Source organism: Vulpes lagopus, chromosome 1 (genome assembly GCF_018345385.1).
Source record: "Vulpes lagopus strain Blue_001 chromosome 1, ASM1834538v1, whole genome shotgun sequence".
NCBI lineage: Eukaryota > Metazoa > Chordata > Mammalia > Carnivora > Canidae > Vulpes > Vulpes lagopus.
The window spans coordinates 9,050,397-9,070,048 of record NC_054824.1 but is presented as its reverse complement, the minus strand read 5'-3'; the positions used below and the strand labels follow the sequence as shown (position 1 = coordinate 9,070,048).

General features: G+C 39.7%; 1 protein-coding gene across 2 annotated transcripts in view; it reads left to right on the top strand.

Annotated features, from left to right (window-relative positions):
* CRYBG1 (crystallin beta-gamma domain containing 1) overlaps positions 1–19,652 on the top strand; it is a 47,963-nt gene that overhangs the window by 23,402 nt on the left and 4,909 nt on the right. For both annotated transcript variants that reach the window (XM_041764882.1, XM_041764889.1), the window contains exons 8-18: positions 1,282–1,317; positions 2,298–2,452; positions 3,298–3,424; positions 3,516–3,661; positions 10,430–10,556; positions 10,761–10,793; positions 11,753–11,865; positions 13,397–13,526; positions 16,648–16,787; positions 18,324–18,447; positions 18,696–18,854. In XM_041764882.1, coding sequence (XP_041620816.1) covers positions 1,282–1,317; positions 2,298–2,452; positions 3,298–3,424; positions 3,516–3,661; positions 10,430–10,556; positions 10,761–10,793; positions 11,753–11,865; positions 13,397–13,526; positions 16,648–16,787; positions 18,324–18,447; positions 18,696–18,854 — 1,290 coding nt within the window. The remainder of the gene's footprint in view (positions 1–1,281; positions 1,318–2,297; positions 2,453–3,297; positions 3,425–3,515; positions 3,662–10,429; positions 10,557–10,760; positions 10,794–11,752; positions 11,866–13,396; positions 13,527–16,647; positions 16,788–18,323; positions 18,448–18,695; positions 18,855–19,652) is intronic.

Genomic DNA, 19,652 nt, shown 5'->3' with positions numbered 1-19,652 from the left:
CTTCCTATAGGTTTATGATAAAGTTTAATTGATAAATTAAATTACAAATTTATTATAATTTACAAATTAGGCCAAAATTAAATTAGAGATGAATAGTAACTAATAATAATAAAAGAGAACAAGTATGACAATACACTGTAAAACTTATGTGAATGTGGGGTCTCTCAGAAAATATCTTCCTGTACTGTGATCGCCCTTCTTGTGATGGGGTGAGATGAGAAAGTGCCCGCCTGACAGCTGAAGTGAAATGAGGTGCTGAGGCAACCCTAGGAGCGTTGGGCTACTCCTGACCTTCTGAGTCACGTCAGGAGGATCGTCTGCTTCCAGGCTGTCCTCGACCTGGGTAACAAACTGTAAAGTGAAAATGCAGATAATGGAGGAGGGGCTACCGCACTTGGTTGGTTAAGCTCTGCTTTGTTGATAAAATCAGCAACATTCCTTTATAATTACAGTTCATTGGGTGCATTTGAGCACCTCTGGCTGCACTTTTCAAAAAGCTGTTCTATATGGGTAGAAAATAACCTCCTGACTTTCCCGCTGCCAATTCTAACTCTTGTCCTGTTTGTTATTTCTGTGTAATAATACCTTTTTCTGTGACTTATTTTTAGTGAGTTTCTTTTTCTTTGGTGGGTGGGGGGGGGGGGCATTTACAAAAACCTTAATATAAGAGTGTAGCCACTCCTCCCACAGACCCCTCCTTTGGGCTACTTTCAATTCTATCTAACAGTTCCTCTGATTACTTCAAGAGTCCTCCAGACCATATTGTGAACTTGTGGGAACTCAACAGTTTTGTAAGCCGTGGGCTGCAAAATCAAGTACCTGCAGGGGCCAGACAGCAAACAGACCTGAGCGAGGGTGGCTGGGAGTTGGATTGAGAGAGTGGTGCAGACGGGCAAACGGGGCGCAAGCCCTGGCTGGAGAATGAGCCCAGTGGAGAGGTAGTAAGTGCACAAGGGGAGGGTCGCTGCCTCTCAGAATCTTCATCTTAAGAGAAATGAGAGAGATCCATTTTTGTAAGACATTTTCTGAGTTAAAAACAAACTACACAATGCAGCTTATTGGGTTAAAAAACAGACCTACCATGCAGATTCAGCTTATAGACCACCTCTGCTGTACACGGTCTTCCTCATTCTTCATCTGCACCGTTGGTGACTTCAGAGCTGTTGCAACAGAAATTAAACCAGATGCACTCACGCTGGGAGGTTCACCGCCATGGGTGATGTAAAATGGGAACCTGTCAATGGAGAACCGTTTTACTTACTGTATTATTTTTCTTTTCAGGGTGGACGTAAAGTCGAATTCCCTACAGATCCAAAGGTAAACATGTATATACTTTAAATTTTATTCCCATGCCATCCCCATGAAGATCATATTTATGTGATTTTACGTAGCAACCTCCATAAAACATAACTGCAGCTAGAGGAATTTGTCCCAGCTGACACATACCATCGTTCAGACTGGAAGATGATACTAATGGCACTGATAATCACTCACAGTATGTGTAGCCATGGCCTAAAAGGTCCATTGTTGTATTAAGTTTATAATTTGTGGTTGTATTCACTAATTGCGGGGCCTGCTGCTGCTTGCCAGTTAGCCAGGAAAAAACTTAGTTCTCAAGACAAGATCTCCCTCTCTGCTATTTCTACTTTGCACATTTATGACATTTATATTTTGTCTTTTTTTTTTTAAGTAGGCTCCACACCCAACTCCACACCCTCATGACCCTGAGGTCAAGAGTCGAGTTGCGTGCTCTACCAACGAATCTAGTCAGGAGCCTCTGGATTTCATTTTTTTTTTTTAATTTTATTTATTTATTCATGAGAGACACAGAGAGAGAGGCAGAGACACAGGCAGAGGGAGAAGCATGCTCCATCCGGGGAGCCCTATGTGGGACTCGATCCCAGGACTCCAGGATCATACCCTGGGCTGAAGGCAGACGCTCAACTGCTGAGCCACCCAGTAGTCCCTGGATTCCATTTTTAAGGCAATGGGGGAGTCTCTGATTCCTTAGTTTGTCCTAAGCAAAATCCTAAATATGGGTTTTTGACATTGAACAAAAACCAATTTTTTTAGACCAATTATTTATAATCTATCATTTGAACCTGTCTTTGGGATGCACCACATCAGGAAAAAAATTCTGGGTTTTAAAGTGATAAAATACTGCTATTTAGTTAATTAAAAAATTATCAGAAAGTTTTGTGTTCTAGGACTTAGTGGTATTAAATGACTGCTTTAATGTTTAGCTGTTGAGATCTTTAACTTCTTACAATTACTGACATATCTCATCTCTATTATAGGTAGTTATTTATGAAAAGCCTTTCTTTGAAGGAAAATGTATGGAACTAGAAACAGAAATGTGTAGTTTTATCACGGAAGCAGGTGAAACAGAGGAAACGACAGATGACAGTTCTCCATTTACGTCTGTGGGCTCAATGAAAGTTCTGAGAGGAATGTAAGTAGATGGGAGGAGCCAGAGGGGTTTCTTTTTTATCCCTTTAGTGAAGTAGTATCACGTTCCCCCACCACCACTGCCACCACCCAAAAACCATTACAAATAACATGATACAGTGAATTTTAAACATGTTTTCAGCTAACTGTGACCCGGATTTGACATGGCAGTTCGAGGGGATGGTTTGGGGCCAGTTGAACAAGGCTGATAAATTAGTCCGGACTGATCATATTTACATCTTGTTTATTAATATTATGCTCCATACTATTGAGCTGTTAGTTTGCTATTTTTATGACATTTTATACTTTATAGATCTTACGTATTTCCTTTAGAAGTATACACTAAAAATGGTCTTGTAAATAGACAAAAATATATAATAATTACTCATTGAAGAAAGTTTATCCAGTTTTCTTTGCTGTAGTTTTTTTTTTAAAGATTTATTTATTAGAGAATGAGTGGAGGCAGGGCTTGATCCTAAGACCCTGAGATCATGACCTGAGCCAAAAATCAAGAGTCAAGATACTTCACCTACCGAGCCACCCAAGTGCTCCTGCTGAAATTCTTTTTGAGTCGTTCTTATTAAATATACACACACACACACACACGCACACACACACTCACACTACCTATACTCCTTTACAGAACTTTGATGTATATTTGTTAGGTTGTTCTTTAGGGGACCATTCTATTAGTCTCTTAAATTTCAGAAAAGAATTCCGATGGTTGTAATGCATGAATCTGTGTCTAGCTTCATAACTATTAGAAATTGTTAATAAAACTGATAAACACATGGGAAAAATTTTAGCGCTAATGTAAATTACTACTCCTTCATGTTCTTTCTGTTGCAGTTGGGTTGCTTATGAGAAGCCTGGATTTACAGGTCATCAGTATTTGCTTGAAGAAGGGGAGTACAAGGACTGGAAAGATTGGGGAGGTTACAATGGAGAACTTCAGTCTTTACGACCTATATTAGGTGTAAGTTAAAGAAAAGCTGATGGCTAATACTTGATATTTTTTGAATAATAAATGGCTAGCCTTTGAACTTTGAATTTTTTTTTCTTAATAGGATTTTTCAAATGCTCACATGATAATGTACAGTGAAAAAAACTTTGGATCCAAAGGTTCCAGTATTGATGTGTTAGGAATTGTTGCTAACTTAAAGGAGACCGGATATGGATTGAAGACACAGTCTATTAATGTACTGAGTGGAGTGTAAGTGAAATGACCCTGTTGGGATTTTAAACACTTTTACCTTGGGTTGTATTAAACTAATAGTGTCTGGGACACAGAGTAGACAATAAATAAACATACCAACATTACATCAGTCATTTAATAAATACTGCCACAATATTTTCATAACTGCTTTTTAAAATCCTTCTCATATAATCTTTTTTTTCATGTGTAATATAATACTGCAGTAGACTTTTGGGTTTCATGATAGTAGAAACCCACAGATTCACTTCTCTTATCGTTCTGCATGGGAAGAGCTCCTGGATTTCTTAAGATGGGAATCAAATAAAAAATAATGATCTAACACCAGAAAACGGAGGTTGGGGTAAAGTCCCATTCAATTTTCCTCTAGTCCTTTCAGGGGAGGAAAAATTTTCTTATACCGTCAAGATTCTTCTAGCTGGTGTAAGAATTAAATTGACATAAGATAGATTACATGAGATGACAAGAGGAAAAAAACCCCACCGAAGTTTATTTACATGCTCACGGAGGCCCAGTAATGAAATTGAGACCCAAAGAAATGACCAAGGCAGGCAGTTTTTATATGTTTTAGACAGAGAGACAATATATTTGTGAGGAATTGACAGGATAAAACTTGTTTGGAAGCTTCAATTAGTAAGGAATTCTAAACAGAATTTGTGCTAATGTAAATTATTAAAGGTTTGTTTTTCTGGCCTTCTCAGCTCTAAAGCCCTGTCTCTGGTGGTGAGGGTGTGTCTCTACCTCCAGGTACAGGGAGGGCACCTTTCACATGGGAGATTTATTTCCTGCTTTCAGGAGGACAGAGGAGGGTCTGAATGTCTTTACACAGGCTGTTTAAGCAACTTTACTTTGAAATAATCAATATGCCATTGTGGTACTTTTGCGGGGTAGCCTGCCCTCAGCCCCTATATCCTACACCTGCTTCATCTTATTTCTTCACTATCATTTTGACAGAAAAATTACTGTTTCAATGTACCTGGAGTTCGCCATTGAATGCTTTATTAATGTAAAGCTTTTATTTAAATTTATTTTATTTTATTTAATGTAAGCTTTTATTGAAAGATGATCAGTCAAGATTCTTTGGGATGCACACAACTACAAGCCAACCTAAATTGGTATAAGTTTAAAAAAAATGGAATTTATCGGCCTCCATAACTTAAAAGTTTTTTGAGAGATTTTGCCTCAGTTGTGGCTGGATATAGGGTGTAGACGCTGTCATTAGAACTTGCTCTCTTGTCTCTTGATTGGGCTTTTCTTCTGTGCTGGCTTTGATGGAGGCAGGCTACTTCCATCTGGTGCCCTATGGCAGCATCATCTGCCTTTTGCTCTTCTCACTGTGTCCAGTGGAAAGAGCTTCTCTTTGCCACAAAGGTTCCAAGTTTAACATTGATTCTCTCAGCTTGGGTTGTATGTACCTGCCTGAACCAAGCACCGTAGTCACAGAGATGATGGTACCTGGGTTATGTGCCCAGTCCTGGAGCAGGATAGGCTCCGTCCCACAGGAGCCACTGATAGGTGATCTATCCCCTATTCTGGGGTGAGTTGATCCCCAGAAATATCAGAAAGAATGGGGACAGATATCAGATGGGCAAAACAGGTGTCTATTAAAAGAAGTTAAACAATCGTCCTTATTATCCAGGTTGACGTCAGTTATATATAAGTGAGAGTATTCTTAAATAATTATATGAAATTATTTGACATTGGTTCTGTTGAAAGTATTTGATGGGGGATCCCTGGGTGGCGCAGCGGTTTGGCACCTGCCTTTGGCCCAGGGCGCGATCCTGGAGACCCAGGATCGGGTCCAACGTTGGGCTCTCGGTGCACGGAGCCTGCTTCTCCCTCTGCCTATGTCTCTGCCTCTCTCTCTCGCTGTGTGACTATCATAAAAAAAAAAGAAAAAAGAAAGAAAGTGTTTGATGTTAGGGTTTTTGTTTTGTTTTGTTTTTATGTCATGAGTAACCTAGGCTATTGGGATCATTGTAACCTCAATTGTATCATGTTTCACGGAGCCTCCCATAGGATCCCTGGATATCGGAGTAGTGTTTATGATGTAATATGCTTTTACTGTTAGTGATATTCGCCAAATCCTTGTGTAGGTTGTTGCTTGTGGCACCATCTTGGCAGGGTGACATCTGGGACTTCTCGGTCTTCATTCTTAGCAGGAAATGCCTCCTAACTGGGTCCTGCCATGGAGCCCTAACATTTTACAATCTGCTGTAGACAAAAGGCATGGTACAGCAGAAGTCATCTGAAATGTTGCCACGGCCCTCTAGTATTTGAGATTACCTTTAAAGTTCACTATTTAGAAGGAAAATAGTGACCGACTCAGTCTCGAAAAACAGTTGTATGTTTTGGAGCTCACAGGTGTATCGGTGGCATGAGTCCGAGTCCAGTCATGCTAGCAGAGGAAGCAGAAGGAAGCCGGGTAGCGTTCCCTTAGGGCATTTATGTACATTATGCTTGTGCCCAGCGCCAGTCTTTTTTTTTTTTTTAATCCAATTTTTGTTTACTTGAAGTCAGTTTCCTTTATAAAACGTTGTTTTTATAGGTTTCGATTTTTAGTCCTTTAGAGCTGTATTTCCTGCCAGGCTTTCTCTCTGGTTATAGCAGTTGAGTTGTGGTATTGGGGGAAGTTGAAAGGAGGTGTGCACACATCACTCCCCCATCACCACCACTTCCTTTTAAATTGTGTGGTTGTAGAAGGGCTTCTGTAAACCAGGACCAGCTGCTTCCTCGCGGTTCACTGGGTTGGTTATTGGACAAATACTTACTGAGGTCTGTTATGTGCAAAGCATTGTATGGTGTCCTCACAGAGGTTACAGTATCCATATAAAACATAATCATTGCTACAAAAGACCTGGAGATTACGTGCTCCGGGAATCTACTGAGCAGAGAGAGGTTACTTTCCAGTTTCTACACCGGGAAGACTTTGGCCCAAGAGCTGGCGTGGGACCTGGTCCTTGTGGGCTAGGGAGGCCGAGGTGTGCCCACACGAGGGAGGAAGACTAGCCTCTTTGTTTTTAATGGTTTCAAAGAAGAATGATTTCAATGACTTTATTCTTCTTGGTAAATAAGATTTTACTTTGGTTCCTCACGTCTCAGGATGGAACCCGAAAACTTTTCAGAAAACCTTTTTGAGGTTCTTGTTCTGGGTGTCTCCCAGGAGGTGCACTCTCCTATCACACGGGCAATAAATTCCCCGGGCAGTCAACTCATGTTTAGCTCAGAGACCAGCCTTCGGGAAGGATGCTCATGAATCCAACTGAGGTTTCGAGAACTGGATTCCGCTTCTATTGCAACATCAGGAGACACTCCCTGTTCCAGCTCTACTCATCATTTTCACGTTGTGCTATCTCGTTCACATGGCGGAAACAGAGCTAACTTTTTTTTTTTTAAGATTAAGAACAAAAGGAAATATTTCTAGAGTCCAGCTTAAAAAATTAAAAGTGCTGTTGTTTGAATTTCTTTTTCCTTTTCCCTTCCATGGAAGGGCCAGGCTGCCCTGCCGCCCTTAAGCTCCGAGCAGTGATTGCAGCAGCCTGGGACCTGCTGGTACTTGTGCTCGCTCTCTCCCCACCACCCCCACCAACCTTATAAACGAGAAGTGTTGATTCATGTGTACAGAATATGTTTAAACAAGGACAGTAAAGAATCTTCTTCTTACGAGTCCCGAGTATAAGATATAGGTATACCCAAGAATCTCAGATCTGAGTTGTTTTTTTGTTTTTTTTAACCCCCCTATTAATGGGTGATGCATCTGGGGCTGCATCTTGGAAGGAAAAGAACACTACTGTCAATTCAAGTAACATCTTAATAAGTAGTTTGTTTTAACCTCCATGAATTAGATAAGTTTATGTGGTGTCGGGTGTTTCCTTACAAGTGATTTAGTTTTATAGGGAAATAGAGCATTCTCACTTGTTAGTGATTTGAAAAAAAAATAATCTGGATTTTTGTTAAAGGACTAAAGAAGCTGGATTAAAGCTTCCTCCCAGGCTTGCTGAGCTGCCTTCTCTCCTGTGTTCCATTCCATCTCTTCCCATTCACAGCCTTTTCCCCTCCAAACCGGAAGTCAATCAAGCAAAAAAAAAAAGGCCTTTTAACCCTCTGTTAACCCTGGACAAGTCACTCCCCGCTCAGAACAAACAACAAATAATTCCATGTGATACTTCTCAGCTACCTGTAAATTCTGTAACTTTTTACAGATACAGAGCCTGCCAGGAATACTTTTTTCTGATATGACTTAACCTCTTTTTTCCCCTCTCTCTTCTCTTTTCTTCCTTCCCTTCTTTTCCTTCCTTTCTTTCATCCTGGTTTTTGTAGATACTCTTGCTGTGCAGATATTCCTCCTCACACAGTAGGATTCCATGCTCTTACTTAGTTGTCACTTCTTTTCACAAGCCAAAGGCCATGTGAGCAAAGGCAGCGCACCCAGGCTCCCAGGAGCTGTATAACCTCACACGATGTCAGCACTGGGATCCTGGCCAACCTCCTTACCTATAAATGAAAATACGATCTTTCACAAAGATTAAGTGACCCCTTCAACGTTATCTGGAAGTGAATGTCATGACCATAGCTGGAACGAGGTCTCCTAACTCCTCACCTCACCATGCTAAAGGATAGGTCTTAAAAACTGCTAATGAGGTTCTGAAGTGGGGGAGCAGTATTTTCTGAAATGGGCTGACTGGTCTTCCAGCACTTACTCTGTTCAGATGGTCGGAAGTGCACGTACAGACGTTAGCCATTATAAGCTACTTGATCCTGGAGATTTTTGCAGTGTTCTTTTTCTCCTTGGTTGCTGTTCATTTCCTAAATAATGCCTGTATTTGAGTTTTTGTCTAAGGTCAAGCCCCTTTGGCAGTATAATCGTAATCTGTTCTAGTTATGAAGTGTGTGGACTGTTTTAAGTGTGGCTCAATGGAAGAATAAATGAAAGGAAACCTGATAGGGGAAATGGCAGCCTGGGTCATGAAAGAGCATGGGGAGCCTTGGGAAACACAGTCATGGCCCAGTCATCCTTGGCCACTAATCAGCTGTGTCACCCTGGACAAGTTATTCCCCACTCAGAAAATGCCAACAAATAATTCCTTGTGATACTTCTCAGCTGTCTGTAAATTCAAGGGCAAGGATTGTCTTTTTCATCCTTGCATGCCGAGTGCCATCTAGTTCCTGGCACATGATAAATGGCCAGGTGACGTTTGTTGAAAGAATCAATGAATTCACTTTTCTGTGTCTTAAGGTTTTCCTTTTCTGTAAAATAGATTAAGTGGGGTCATAGATGTGAAAGCATTTTGGAAAGTTTTGAGTATAAATGCAGGCATATAGGTATTATTCCTTTCAGCGGTGAGCAGATCAGTAGGGCAGCAGATGAACTCAGGAGGAGACGCTGAGTTAGCTCTTGAATATAACAGAAGTGAAAACCTTTTAAAGACTATCTTTGGCTAGAAAGTAGCATCACATCAATAAGTTGGTTTTGTTGATTATCCTCTGAGTGTAGGTCACTTGTGAGGCAACAAAAGAAAACATCCCAGAAGAGATTTTAGTATCTGAGTGTTTGTTCAGTTTTGCTTACTGTGCATAGACACATCACGACAGAAATCCTATTCCAAATAAAATTTTAATTACTTAGCTGTATTTTTTGGTTTGTTTGTTTGTTTTTAATGGTAAATTTGGAGCAATTTTTTATCATGCAAATGGATGGAAGTCCACTCAGGATACGGAGACTTTTGTTTTATAATCAGCTTGGCTGAAATCGTTAGTTTCTGCAGAGGAAACAAAACTTATAACCCAAATAATTCTTGAACTGTTGTGATGACCTTGCAAAAAGGAGAGCAATGTGTTTATAAAGGTAACCAGTTCTTGAACTTCAACCAATGTACCATATAAAAAGATGATTACATATGATATCAAGGTAGCATAATTACTAATTATCTTTATTTTAGTGTTTCAAATAATATTTAAACTCAAGGGTAGTTCACTACTCACGTTGGCTTGAATTTCCTGCACACAGTGTTAGAGTTCTTATCTCTCTGTGTGTACATGCCAACCTGAAGAATGTGTTTTTCACTCAAAGACTGAAGTTGCCCATGATTTGTAATAGAGGTATTATACTTCTGTTGTGCCTCTGATCTTTTCTTCCCTCCCAGCTTCAGCCCCTCCCCCACTCAGTGTCTCCTTTCTCCAGTAATTCCCAATTTCTTAGATTTTCCCAATACACCAGAGTCTGTCACATTTCTGGACCTTGGCACATGCTGTTTCCCCTTGCTGTACTTTTTCCAAAGCATTTCTTTGGTCAACTTTTTTTTCAGTGTGATTTGTTGTATAACAGAGAGGTAGTTTCTTGTAATCTTTCTGGAAAAATACAGATGTCGATAACAAAAAAAAAACAAAACTCTTGCTTGCTTACTAAGAGAACTTTACGGGTACTTCTTGGAAGTCCAGATGGTTTCCTCAGAATAGAATTAGAAAGAAACACAGACAAATATCCCCCACTGGGGCTTTCTCAGGGACTAGGATTTGATAAGTGAGGACACCAAAAGGTTCAAGTAAAGATACTTTCACCTGTCACTTCGATTTGTCATACAGACAAGTCTCCCAAGAGACTAATAGAGAATTAGAAAAATTAAGATGGCTGATTATGAAAACAAATGGAAGTTTCTTATGATACATATTTACCTAAGTGGGTTGGTAATTTTATTATACATATAAAGTACAAACTACATTAAAAAAAAAAGTACAAACTATAACAAGTCAGTGTTTTTGTTTCTTTAGGTGGGTAGCCTATGAGAATCCTGACTTCACGGGAGAACAATACATACTGGATAAAGGCTTCTATACCAGTTTTGAGGACTGGGGAGGCAAAAATTGTAAGATCTCTTCTGTTCAACCCATATGTTTGGTAAGGAGTTATACTTTCATATGAGAATATTTAACTGAATTCTGGATTTCCTCAGTGTGGACTTCTAATTTATGTAATACATAACACGATAGAAACTGTTCTGAGATTATTTTTAACAGTAATTGCTCATGAGCTGGAAGAAAGAACTTTTTTGATATGTCCAGTCTATTCATGTCCTTTTCTCTTCCCTTTAAAAATTTTTAGGATTCTTTCACTGGCCCAAGGAGACGAAACCAGGTAACTTAAAAAGTAATCTATTATAATTAGGGGCTTCTGCTGAAAAGCTGATCTTAATGTGTAAAACGTGAGGCATTTGGGACATTTTGTTAGTTTTTACCCATTTTTATACCAGAGAGCATAATTGTATTTTAAAATAGATTTTGGAAAAAATAAAATAAAATAAAATAGATTTTGGTTTCCTTTATAAATGCTTGATAGCACTTACCCATATCTAAATGTCTTATAAAATGTTCTTATTTATATAAAGTTGAATTTGATATCATTATACCGATCAGTTTATATTAGTAAGGTAGGATTAATATTTCAAATGATACATAGTTATTGTGATAAACAGTAAAATGAATTTTCATATTTGCTGTGTCTGCATTAGACAAATATTTTATATGGTCTCTTTTATATGGTCTCTCACGCAAGCCTTTGAATGCTGACTGTCTGCATCAACTGAAGTGTTACATTTGTCATTTAGGCTTTTTAATGGAAGTGTTCAGAGTTCAGACAGCCCTAATTACAGAGGCACAAACACCACCGTAGCCTCCTTTATTGGCATACACAAGATTCCAATAAGTCAGCAAGTATCTTCCATTGAGACGGAGGAAAACTATACTATGTTTCCAAAATAAAGTTTCTTGTAAATGTTAGAACTGATGAACAATTACTTTTGGCCACAATAAAGCTTTAAAATGCCTCACTGCTTGTCGCAACAGGGTGTTCTATAGAAACCCGCCTCTATTGTTGGCTTGTCCTTTGATGTCTCTGAATTAAGTAAGCATGAATGGTGCGGCCAAAGTATTTCTAATTGATCATTAATGTAGAAATAGAAAATTAAAGGATTTATAAAATTCATAGTAGTTTATTGTAACAAGAGTTAACAGGTCATGTTTGCATCACTTCAAAGGCTGAAGGAGTTAATGTGTTCAGGAAAATAATTTCACGTGTTTCTGTTTACTTTTTCAAAGATTCAGTTGTTTTCAGAACCACAGTTTCAAGGTCGCAGTCAAGGTTTTGAAGAAACAACAAGTCAAATTGATGATTCGTTCTCTACCAAGTCTTGCAGAGTTTTAGGAGGGAGGTAAGTAAAACAGTGGGCTGGAGGAGCCTAATTGCTGCGAAAGGTTAGAATTCACGTATCAGCAAGTATTTAGTGACACCTTTAGCTGCTTGACATTATACAAAACCACCGAACGAGACAAGACCCTATTAGTACTAAACTGTGCTTTGCAGCATCTGAGTGCCGGACATCAGAGGGTGACATGGGATCACATCACCGGACAGTGTGATTCAGACCCAGTTCTCTGCTCTCTAGCCTGTCCTGTCACCTGTATCAGGACTCTAAATAATCTCTAAGATGCCTCTCAAGGTAGATTTTTTTTTTTAACGGTAGATTGGAATAGGATAGGCATTCTGCATGATAGGCAGTGCATGGCTGGCATGGAGCTGGTGTGTATGTGATCAAGGAGCACGACACCCCAGAGCTGAGAGGTCTTTGTACTGTGAAGGTGGGATCAGATCATGAAGGCTACCCCTGAGTGTAAGAGATGGATGCCACAGAAAACACAAGAAGGGAAAGGCAATGAGCTCGAAGTGCTGTGCTGAAAATAGTTTTACAAAAGCTTTAGAAGGAGGGGAGAGCCCAAGGTCGTGGAAAGTTGGTCAGGAAAACTCTTGAAGCCATCTGTGCAGATGATGAGGAATTAAGTCTAATAATAATAATAATATAATAGTAATGGTGCCTTTAATCATATAGTTCTTTATGGTCTCAACAGCACCAGCCTATCATTTAGCATTGCACAGTGGAAACTGCACTGGCTTAGCATTCAAGTGCACAGATTTACAGTAAAAGTCCAGTTTATTAGCACACACCTCCGTCTCTGTCCCAGTTCCTCTTTATCCCCTGTCTGCTTCACCTATTAGTACCAGCTAGGTACTTTTGTTGTTCATTTATTGTCTGCCTCAGCTAACTAGAGTGTAAACCTGATGGTACCAGGGATTTTATCTTCTCTTCTGTCCCCAGCAATGGAGAAGTACCCGACACACACAATTAATCCTCAGTTAGCACTTGTTGGATTAAAAGAATGAACCAAAAAACCCCATCTCTTCTAGGGAAGCATGGTAAATCACCATGTTACTGACACTGGTGAGGCCCAGAGGGGCTAAATGATTTGTCTAAGTCGCTGTGGTATTTTGACTCCTGGCCCAGTACAGAGGTGCTGGAAATGAGGATAAAAGAGAGAAATTGGGGGAGGAAATCAGATCCACTAGCTGTGGAGGCTGAAGGATTACTCAGAGAGGACTCAGGGGCTGAAGAATGGTGGCACCCAGGAGAGGGCCGAGGAATACTGGAAGGTACACAGGCAAAAACTCGAATAATTTCATGGAGGAAGAAAAAAAATTGTTTCCCAAATGCCAAACTGTCAGCTGACTTGTTGTGAATATTAATTTGCCAAAGATGGAAAGCAATAAATAGGCCTAGATATTTTTGAAGAAAGAACAGTTAGCTATATGCATTGTGCTTTATAACAGGCTACCTCTCAAAATCAGACTTCCTGAATAGGAATATTCAATTTACATATTCTACATATATGTGGTTTTTCCTATCGTAGCTGGGTTGCATATGATGGAGAAAATTTCTCTGGTAATCAGTACGTGTTGGAAGAAGGCCACTATCCTTGTCTCTCTGCAATGGGATGTCTGCCTGGAGCAACTTTCAAGTCTCTTCGTTTTATAGATGCTGTAAGTATGTCCGTGTGAATACGGTGTCACAGAGATGTGGGGCTCACACAGCTGATGGGGGCACAGGCAGGCTTCCTCAGGACTTAAAGTCAGAGGCAGAGAAAACAGTTGTAGTAGAACTTTGCTTCGTGTGATGTTTTGGCCTTTTTTTAAATCTTTTTTTTTTTTTTTAAGATTTTATTTATTTGAGAGCAAGTGAGAAGAGAGTGAGCACAGTGGGAGAGGGAGGGGAGAAGCTGACTCCCCACTGAGCAGGGAGCCTGACATGGGGCTTGATCTTAGGACTGGAGATCACGACCTGAGCCAAAAGTAGGTGCTCAACCGACTGAGGCACCCATGCGCCCCTCTTTTTAGATCTTTGGCATAGAAGTTGATTTGGTTGGCTGTTTTCTCAGACTTCAGGTGTAGAGTGTTGAGTCAGCCATGGCACTAGTCATCAAGGATTAGTTCAAGGTCCCTTTCCTATCTTGTTTTTTTCCATTGCATGCCCAATCCCTATTTCTATGCCTCTCTCCTTTACAGGCACCCATTCTGATGTGTATGGGATACAGCTCGGATATTGTGTGTTTTTAAAAAAACTATAGGCTTTTAATTTATATACAGTATGATACTATAGTTCTCATCATTATAAACCCAATACTTAACATTAAAAAAATTTTAAGAGCTGCCCATTATGCTGAACGTACATCCAGTTTATTGATTCTAATTGGCTAAAGTATTCATCACCATATTTTATTTTACTTAATCCTCTCACACACACATATGTCCCTGTTGACCCGTGTGAAGTCTCCTGGGGGTATGTATTTTAAAAGAGTGGATCTGGGATGCCTGGGTAGCTCAGCAGTTGACCATCTCCCTTCGGCTCGGGTCATGATTCTGAGGTCCAGGATCAAGTCCCACATCAGGCTCCTTGCAAGGAGCCTGCTTCTCCCTCTGCCTGTGTCTCATAACTAAATAAATAAAATCTAAAAAAAAAACCCAAAAAACAAAAATAAGGTGGGTCTGCTGGATTTCACGTACATGAATTTCTCTAAGCACTGCCAAATTCCACTACTTGAGATCCTTACTAGGAGAGCATGTGGGTTCCTGGTTTCTACGTCATTGCCATTACTGGGAATTCTCTCACTTTCATCAATTTGAAGAAATTGGGTTGAAAGTATCATCTTGTTGTGTTATGTTTCACTGTTAGTGAGACCGGTATCTCACATATGAATTAGTCACTTGGGTTTGCTGTTCAGTGAACTGCCTGTTTTATATCCTTTGCCCAAGGTCTTGTTTATCTTTTGTTACAAGGTCTTTTGTCTGTTGTCACTGTTGTCTTTTGTTGTTGTTACTGAGTCACAGAAAGTCCTCATAGTTTATTTTTTATTTTTTTTAAAAGATTTTATTTATTCATGAGAGACAGAGAGAGAGAGAGGCAGAGACACAGGCAGAGGGAGAAGCAGGCTCCATGCAGGGAGCCCGACGTGGGACTCGATCCTGGGTCTCCAGGATCACGCCCTGGGCTGAAGGCGGCGCTGAACTGCTGAGCCACCTGGGCTGTCCCCCCATCATGGCTTTTAAATCGCTTTGTTGTTTTAAGGACTTGCAATCACGTCTTCTCCCAGTGCATCACATATGTGCTAATTCAGATGATAGTGTCCCTTTTTGAACAGAAACCTTTCATTTTGATGTAGCCCAAGCAATGTTCAGTAGAACAAAACATCAAGAAAGAGTGCAGAGGTTCAAGTCCAGATATGTCTGTCTGTAGTTGTAGAAATACTTGTCTTTTTGTAGCTGATCTCTCATAAGAAGCCTTAAACACATGTAGTTGGTGACTTGAGTTTTAAAAGTAGGAAGAGCATACAGGAGGTGGCTTTAGCTCATCCTTCCCTGCCTGTTCAAATAACTAGAATGCTGACCTTTCTTGAGATGTGAAAATAGTAGCAGAGAAACTTGGAATGATGTGGAAGATTCATTAGCATATAAACAATAAAATATCTAAAACATTGATATTTAACTTGCTTAGGAGTCTAAAAGCTATCTCCAAATCTATATTTAAGTGCACACACACACCCCCCCCAAACACACGCACGTCAGTTGTCAAGTCTTCAAATCAACTAGTACTCGAAATATATGCTCACGCCACTTTTGCTACTTATGTCGTTTCCTTATATATTTTACATAACCTCATTCTTACACGTACAAACCACCTCTATATACTCATCTGTTCTGTTTACTGCTCGACAAAAATCTTTGTACACGTCGGGGCACATCCACATAAATGAAGCAGTAAGTTGCCACACCCTAACCACAAAACTTTAAGCGACTAGGGAATTTTTGATGTATTATTTATGATCTTAGGATTATTATCATTAGAGCTTAGACTAGGGTCATAAGGGTCTGTAATTTAGAAAATAAGCATAAGCTGCCAGCTTTTTATTTTCTGAAAATCAGTGGCTGTCTCTGCTCTTGTCCTCTTAAAATGAATGATGGCTTGAACAGGGGGCTTCCACCCTGGGTTGGTTTTGTTTTCTCTCCTTCTAACAATTATTCCTACAGGAGAGCTTGGGAACACTGTTGTCTTACAATTAAAACAACAACAAAAAAGGCATTTGAAAAATGCATACATACTTGATGGGATGAGCACTGGGTGTTATATGCTGGCAAACTGAATTTAAATAAAGTATTAAAAAAGAAAGAAAAATGTATCTAAGGGGAAGTTTCCTTGATTAGGTCATTGCCACTGTACCACTAGACTCCAGACTGCCACTGCCCTCGCCATTTCCGAACATCGCTTCCTAGCCCCTCCTTATCCCCAATAAAAAAAATGGCAAAATTGGAAATAAATGACAAGTGTTGATGATTCAGATACCCATATTTTTGTGCCTAGGATATGTCCTCCCCGCTTTAAAACCCCATTATATTTACCTACCTTCCTATGCAGTAGAAAACTTTCCTGCCCCTCCACCCTTCCTCCCTGTTGTTTTGGAGTACAGGAACACCCGGACCTCCAGGGAAAGGCCCTTTAGGACAGGCTAAGCCTGGTCCCACCTTACAAGTTGTCCCTTAAGGAGATTATTTCTGTAGAAGTCCAAATTGTCAAAGCTGAGTGACAGAAACTATTTTTGTTCCTCAACAGGAATTTTCTGAACCAACAATTATTCTTTTTGAAAGAGAAGACTTCAAAGGAAAGAAGATTGAACTTAATGCAGAAGTAGTTAATCTCCGATCCCTAGGATTCAACACACAGATACGCTCTGTTCAGGTGATTGGTGGCATGTAAGTGAGTTACCTGCTTTTTATTCAATAAAATATTTGATTTTTACCAATTAGGTTTGATCATTTGTCTTTCCTGCGCTACCTTAAGCAAAATGAAATAGAACCTCTTATCCCTTTATTTTCTGTAAGGGTTAATAATTATGCACCTTCATAGTATAGTTTTTCCATTGAGAAAAGCCACATGTGAGGTCACTTTCCTATCTTCATCCAGATTTTTAATTTACTTAAGGTAAGGACTTTGTCTTAAACTCCTCTCAAGTTCTTAGGGGAATCCTTTGCAAACTAGTGCTCAGTAAATATACTGAGCACTTTTTTTTTTTTAACTAAGTAAGAAAAGGAGCTGATTTTTCTTATCCCTTTGAAAGACCAAGTCCTTTGGCTTTGGAGTAGGGTTGGGATTTTCCTTGACCTAGGAATGATTAGCAGATGCTGTACACAATGATTAAAGGTCAACGTGGGAAGATTTTTCTGAATTCTAAATAATTTTGAAATTAAGATATAAAAATGAATAAGGACTATCCATGTAATAAATATTTTTAAGAAAGCATTTTCTTTCCCCCATAAAAACAATAGGTATAATCTACCTGTATGCATCAGGTATTGGAGGGGCTGGCCTAGTTATTTAAAAACAACTATGAGGCAGGGCAGCCCGGGTGGCTCACCTTCTGCCCAGGGCCTGATCCTGGAGACCCGGGATCGAGTCCCATGTCGATCATGCATGGAGCCTGCCTCTCCCTCTCTCTCTCTCTCTCTCTCTGTGTGTCTCAAGAATAAATAAATAAAATCTTTTTTAAAAAATATGGATTACTATGGTGGTAGAATTATGGGTGATTTCCACCCCCACCCAGAAAAGTTTTAATATTTTGTTTCTATGATAAAATGTCTAAGATGATAACATTTTAGAGTTCCAGGATTAAGAGTAGAGAACTCATTCCTCATTGATATCATAACTCAGCCAAACAGGAAAGGTTGCTGGCTTGCCCGCATGCCAGTGTGTGCCAGAACCCATACTTCTTCAGGTGTGGATGCCAGCATCTTCGGGCAGAGAGACCAGAGTATCCTCAGCAGTTTTTTGGACTGAGGAAGATTACACTTGTTTTAAATAAACCTTTATTGAGTTATTTTATTTAACCCTTATATAATACTTAGCATGTGCCACACACTAAGAATTTTACAAATAGTAACTATTTAAATAAAGTATTACAACTGAAAATGTTTTTACAAAAGCCTCACAGGAAGCATGGGGCAGCCCTGTGGAAAGGACTGCATGTCATTGCCTTATTAGAGGGAAAGACTCACCTGCTTCCATTCAGGAATGGATCTTTGTGGCATAAATACTCATGGACCAAGAATCTCCTACTTGTCAAGAAATGAGTGCTTTAAGTGTTTTAGAAAATAAGATAGTTTCCTTTTCCACCCCAATGTATATTTAAAGAATAAAGTTCAGTATAAGAATGGGAAGCACTCTAAAAATAACCGAGGCCGATTGTCAAATGAATATTGCCACTTACTCTGGTTTTCTACTTTTTTTCTCAGATGGGTTACTTACGAATACGGCAATTACAGGGGTCGACAGTTCCTACTGTCACCAGCGGAAGTCCCGAATTGGTACGAGTTCAGTGGTTGCCGCCAGATAGGTTCTCTACGACCTTTTGTTCAGGTATTTATTTTCCTTTTCCAGGCTTTGAATGCTTTTCTCTGAAATTATTTTTTTTTGTAAATGTAATTCAACTTTTTAGTTTCAGTTTTAAGTATGAGATTTGGTCACTTCCCAATCTCTCTGAGGGATGTCGCAATTATCCCTAGTCCAGCCTCACCTTTGATCCCTTCCCTGCTTCCCTGATGCTTATTCTATGCTCCTCACAGTACTTCCTGTGTGTGACTATTGCCGGGGTCCTTGTCTTCCAGAAACGAATTTATTTCAGACTTCGAAACAAAGCAACAGGCTTATTCATGTCCACCAATGGAAACTTAGAGGATCTGAAGCTCCTTAGAATACAGGTCATGGAGGATGTCGGTGCTGATGATCAGATTTGGATTTATCAAGAAGGATGCATCAAATGCAGGGTGAGCTTTTAGGATCAGATAAGAGTTTGGAATAGCATCTTTCTTGAAGTAGATGCTATTTCACAATTCCTGGAACACTTTCAGAAATAAATTAGGTTTTCCACGAAAATATTTTTTTTCAGCTGATAGAACCAGTCTAGGAACTTAAAATGGAGGAGAATCTAGTACTGATCCAAAATGGAATATTTACATTCATGCCTGATTTTTATCTGGTGATAGAAGGAAGCATCTGTGTTATTCTCGCCTTTTCCTGAATCTACTTATAGTTTATTTCAGTAAGCCCCAGCACTGTAAGTGCAAATCACTCTTGGTTTATTTCGGAAGACCCCGCAGACTGGGGCAAAAAAAAAAAAAAAAAAGGAACACCCTTTGTACAACACTTCCTAATGTTAGGAAATGTACAACAATGTCCTAATTGTCATACCATGTTAAATGGAAAATGGTCCATCTCCCTCTTGCATCACTCCTGCTGTACAAGACATGGTAAAGCTGCATGTAGTAAAAGACTTTATTAGAGAAGCTCACGCTTCTGTTGTAGATATTCTTTTTAACTCCTTCTTGATTTTATGGGCTTGACTATTCGCTCCCGATTTTTTTTTTTTTAATTTGGGGCCCCATGAGTCAGCAGATGGCCTACAGCCTGGTGGAGGGGAGCACAGCTTATTAACTGGGTCTGCTGTGCTCTGTGCTTGAGGGACAATCATTCTTTCAGTCAACAGAAGTACTGTTTAGACAGGCATAGAAGAAACAGCGGGAGAAACAGAAGTAACTGGACTACAGAAGCATAAAAGCAGCCAA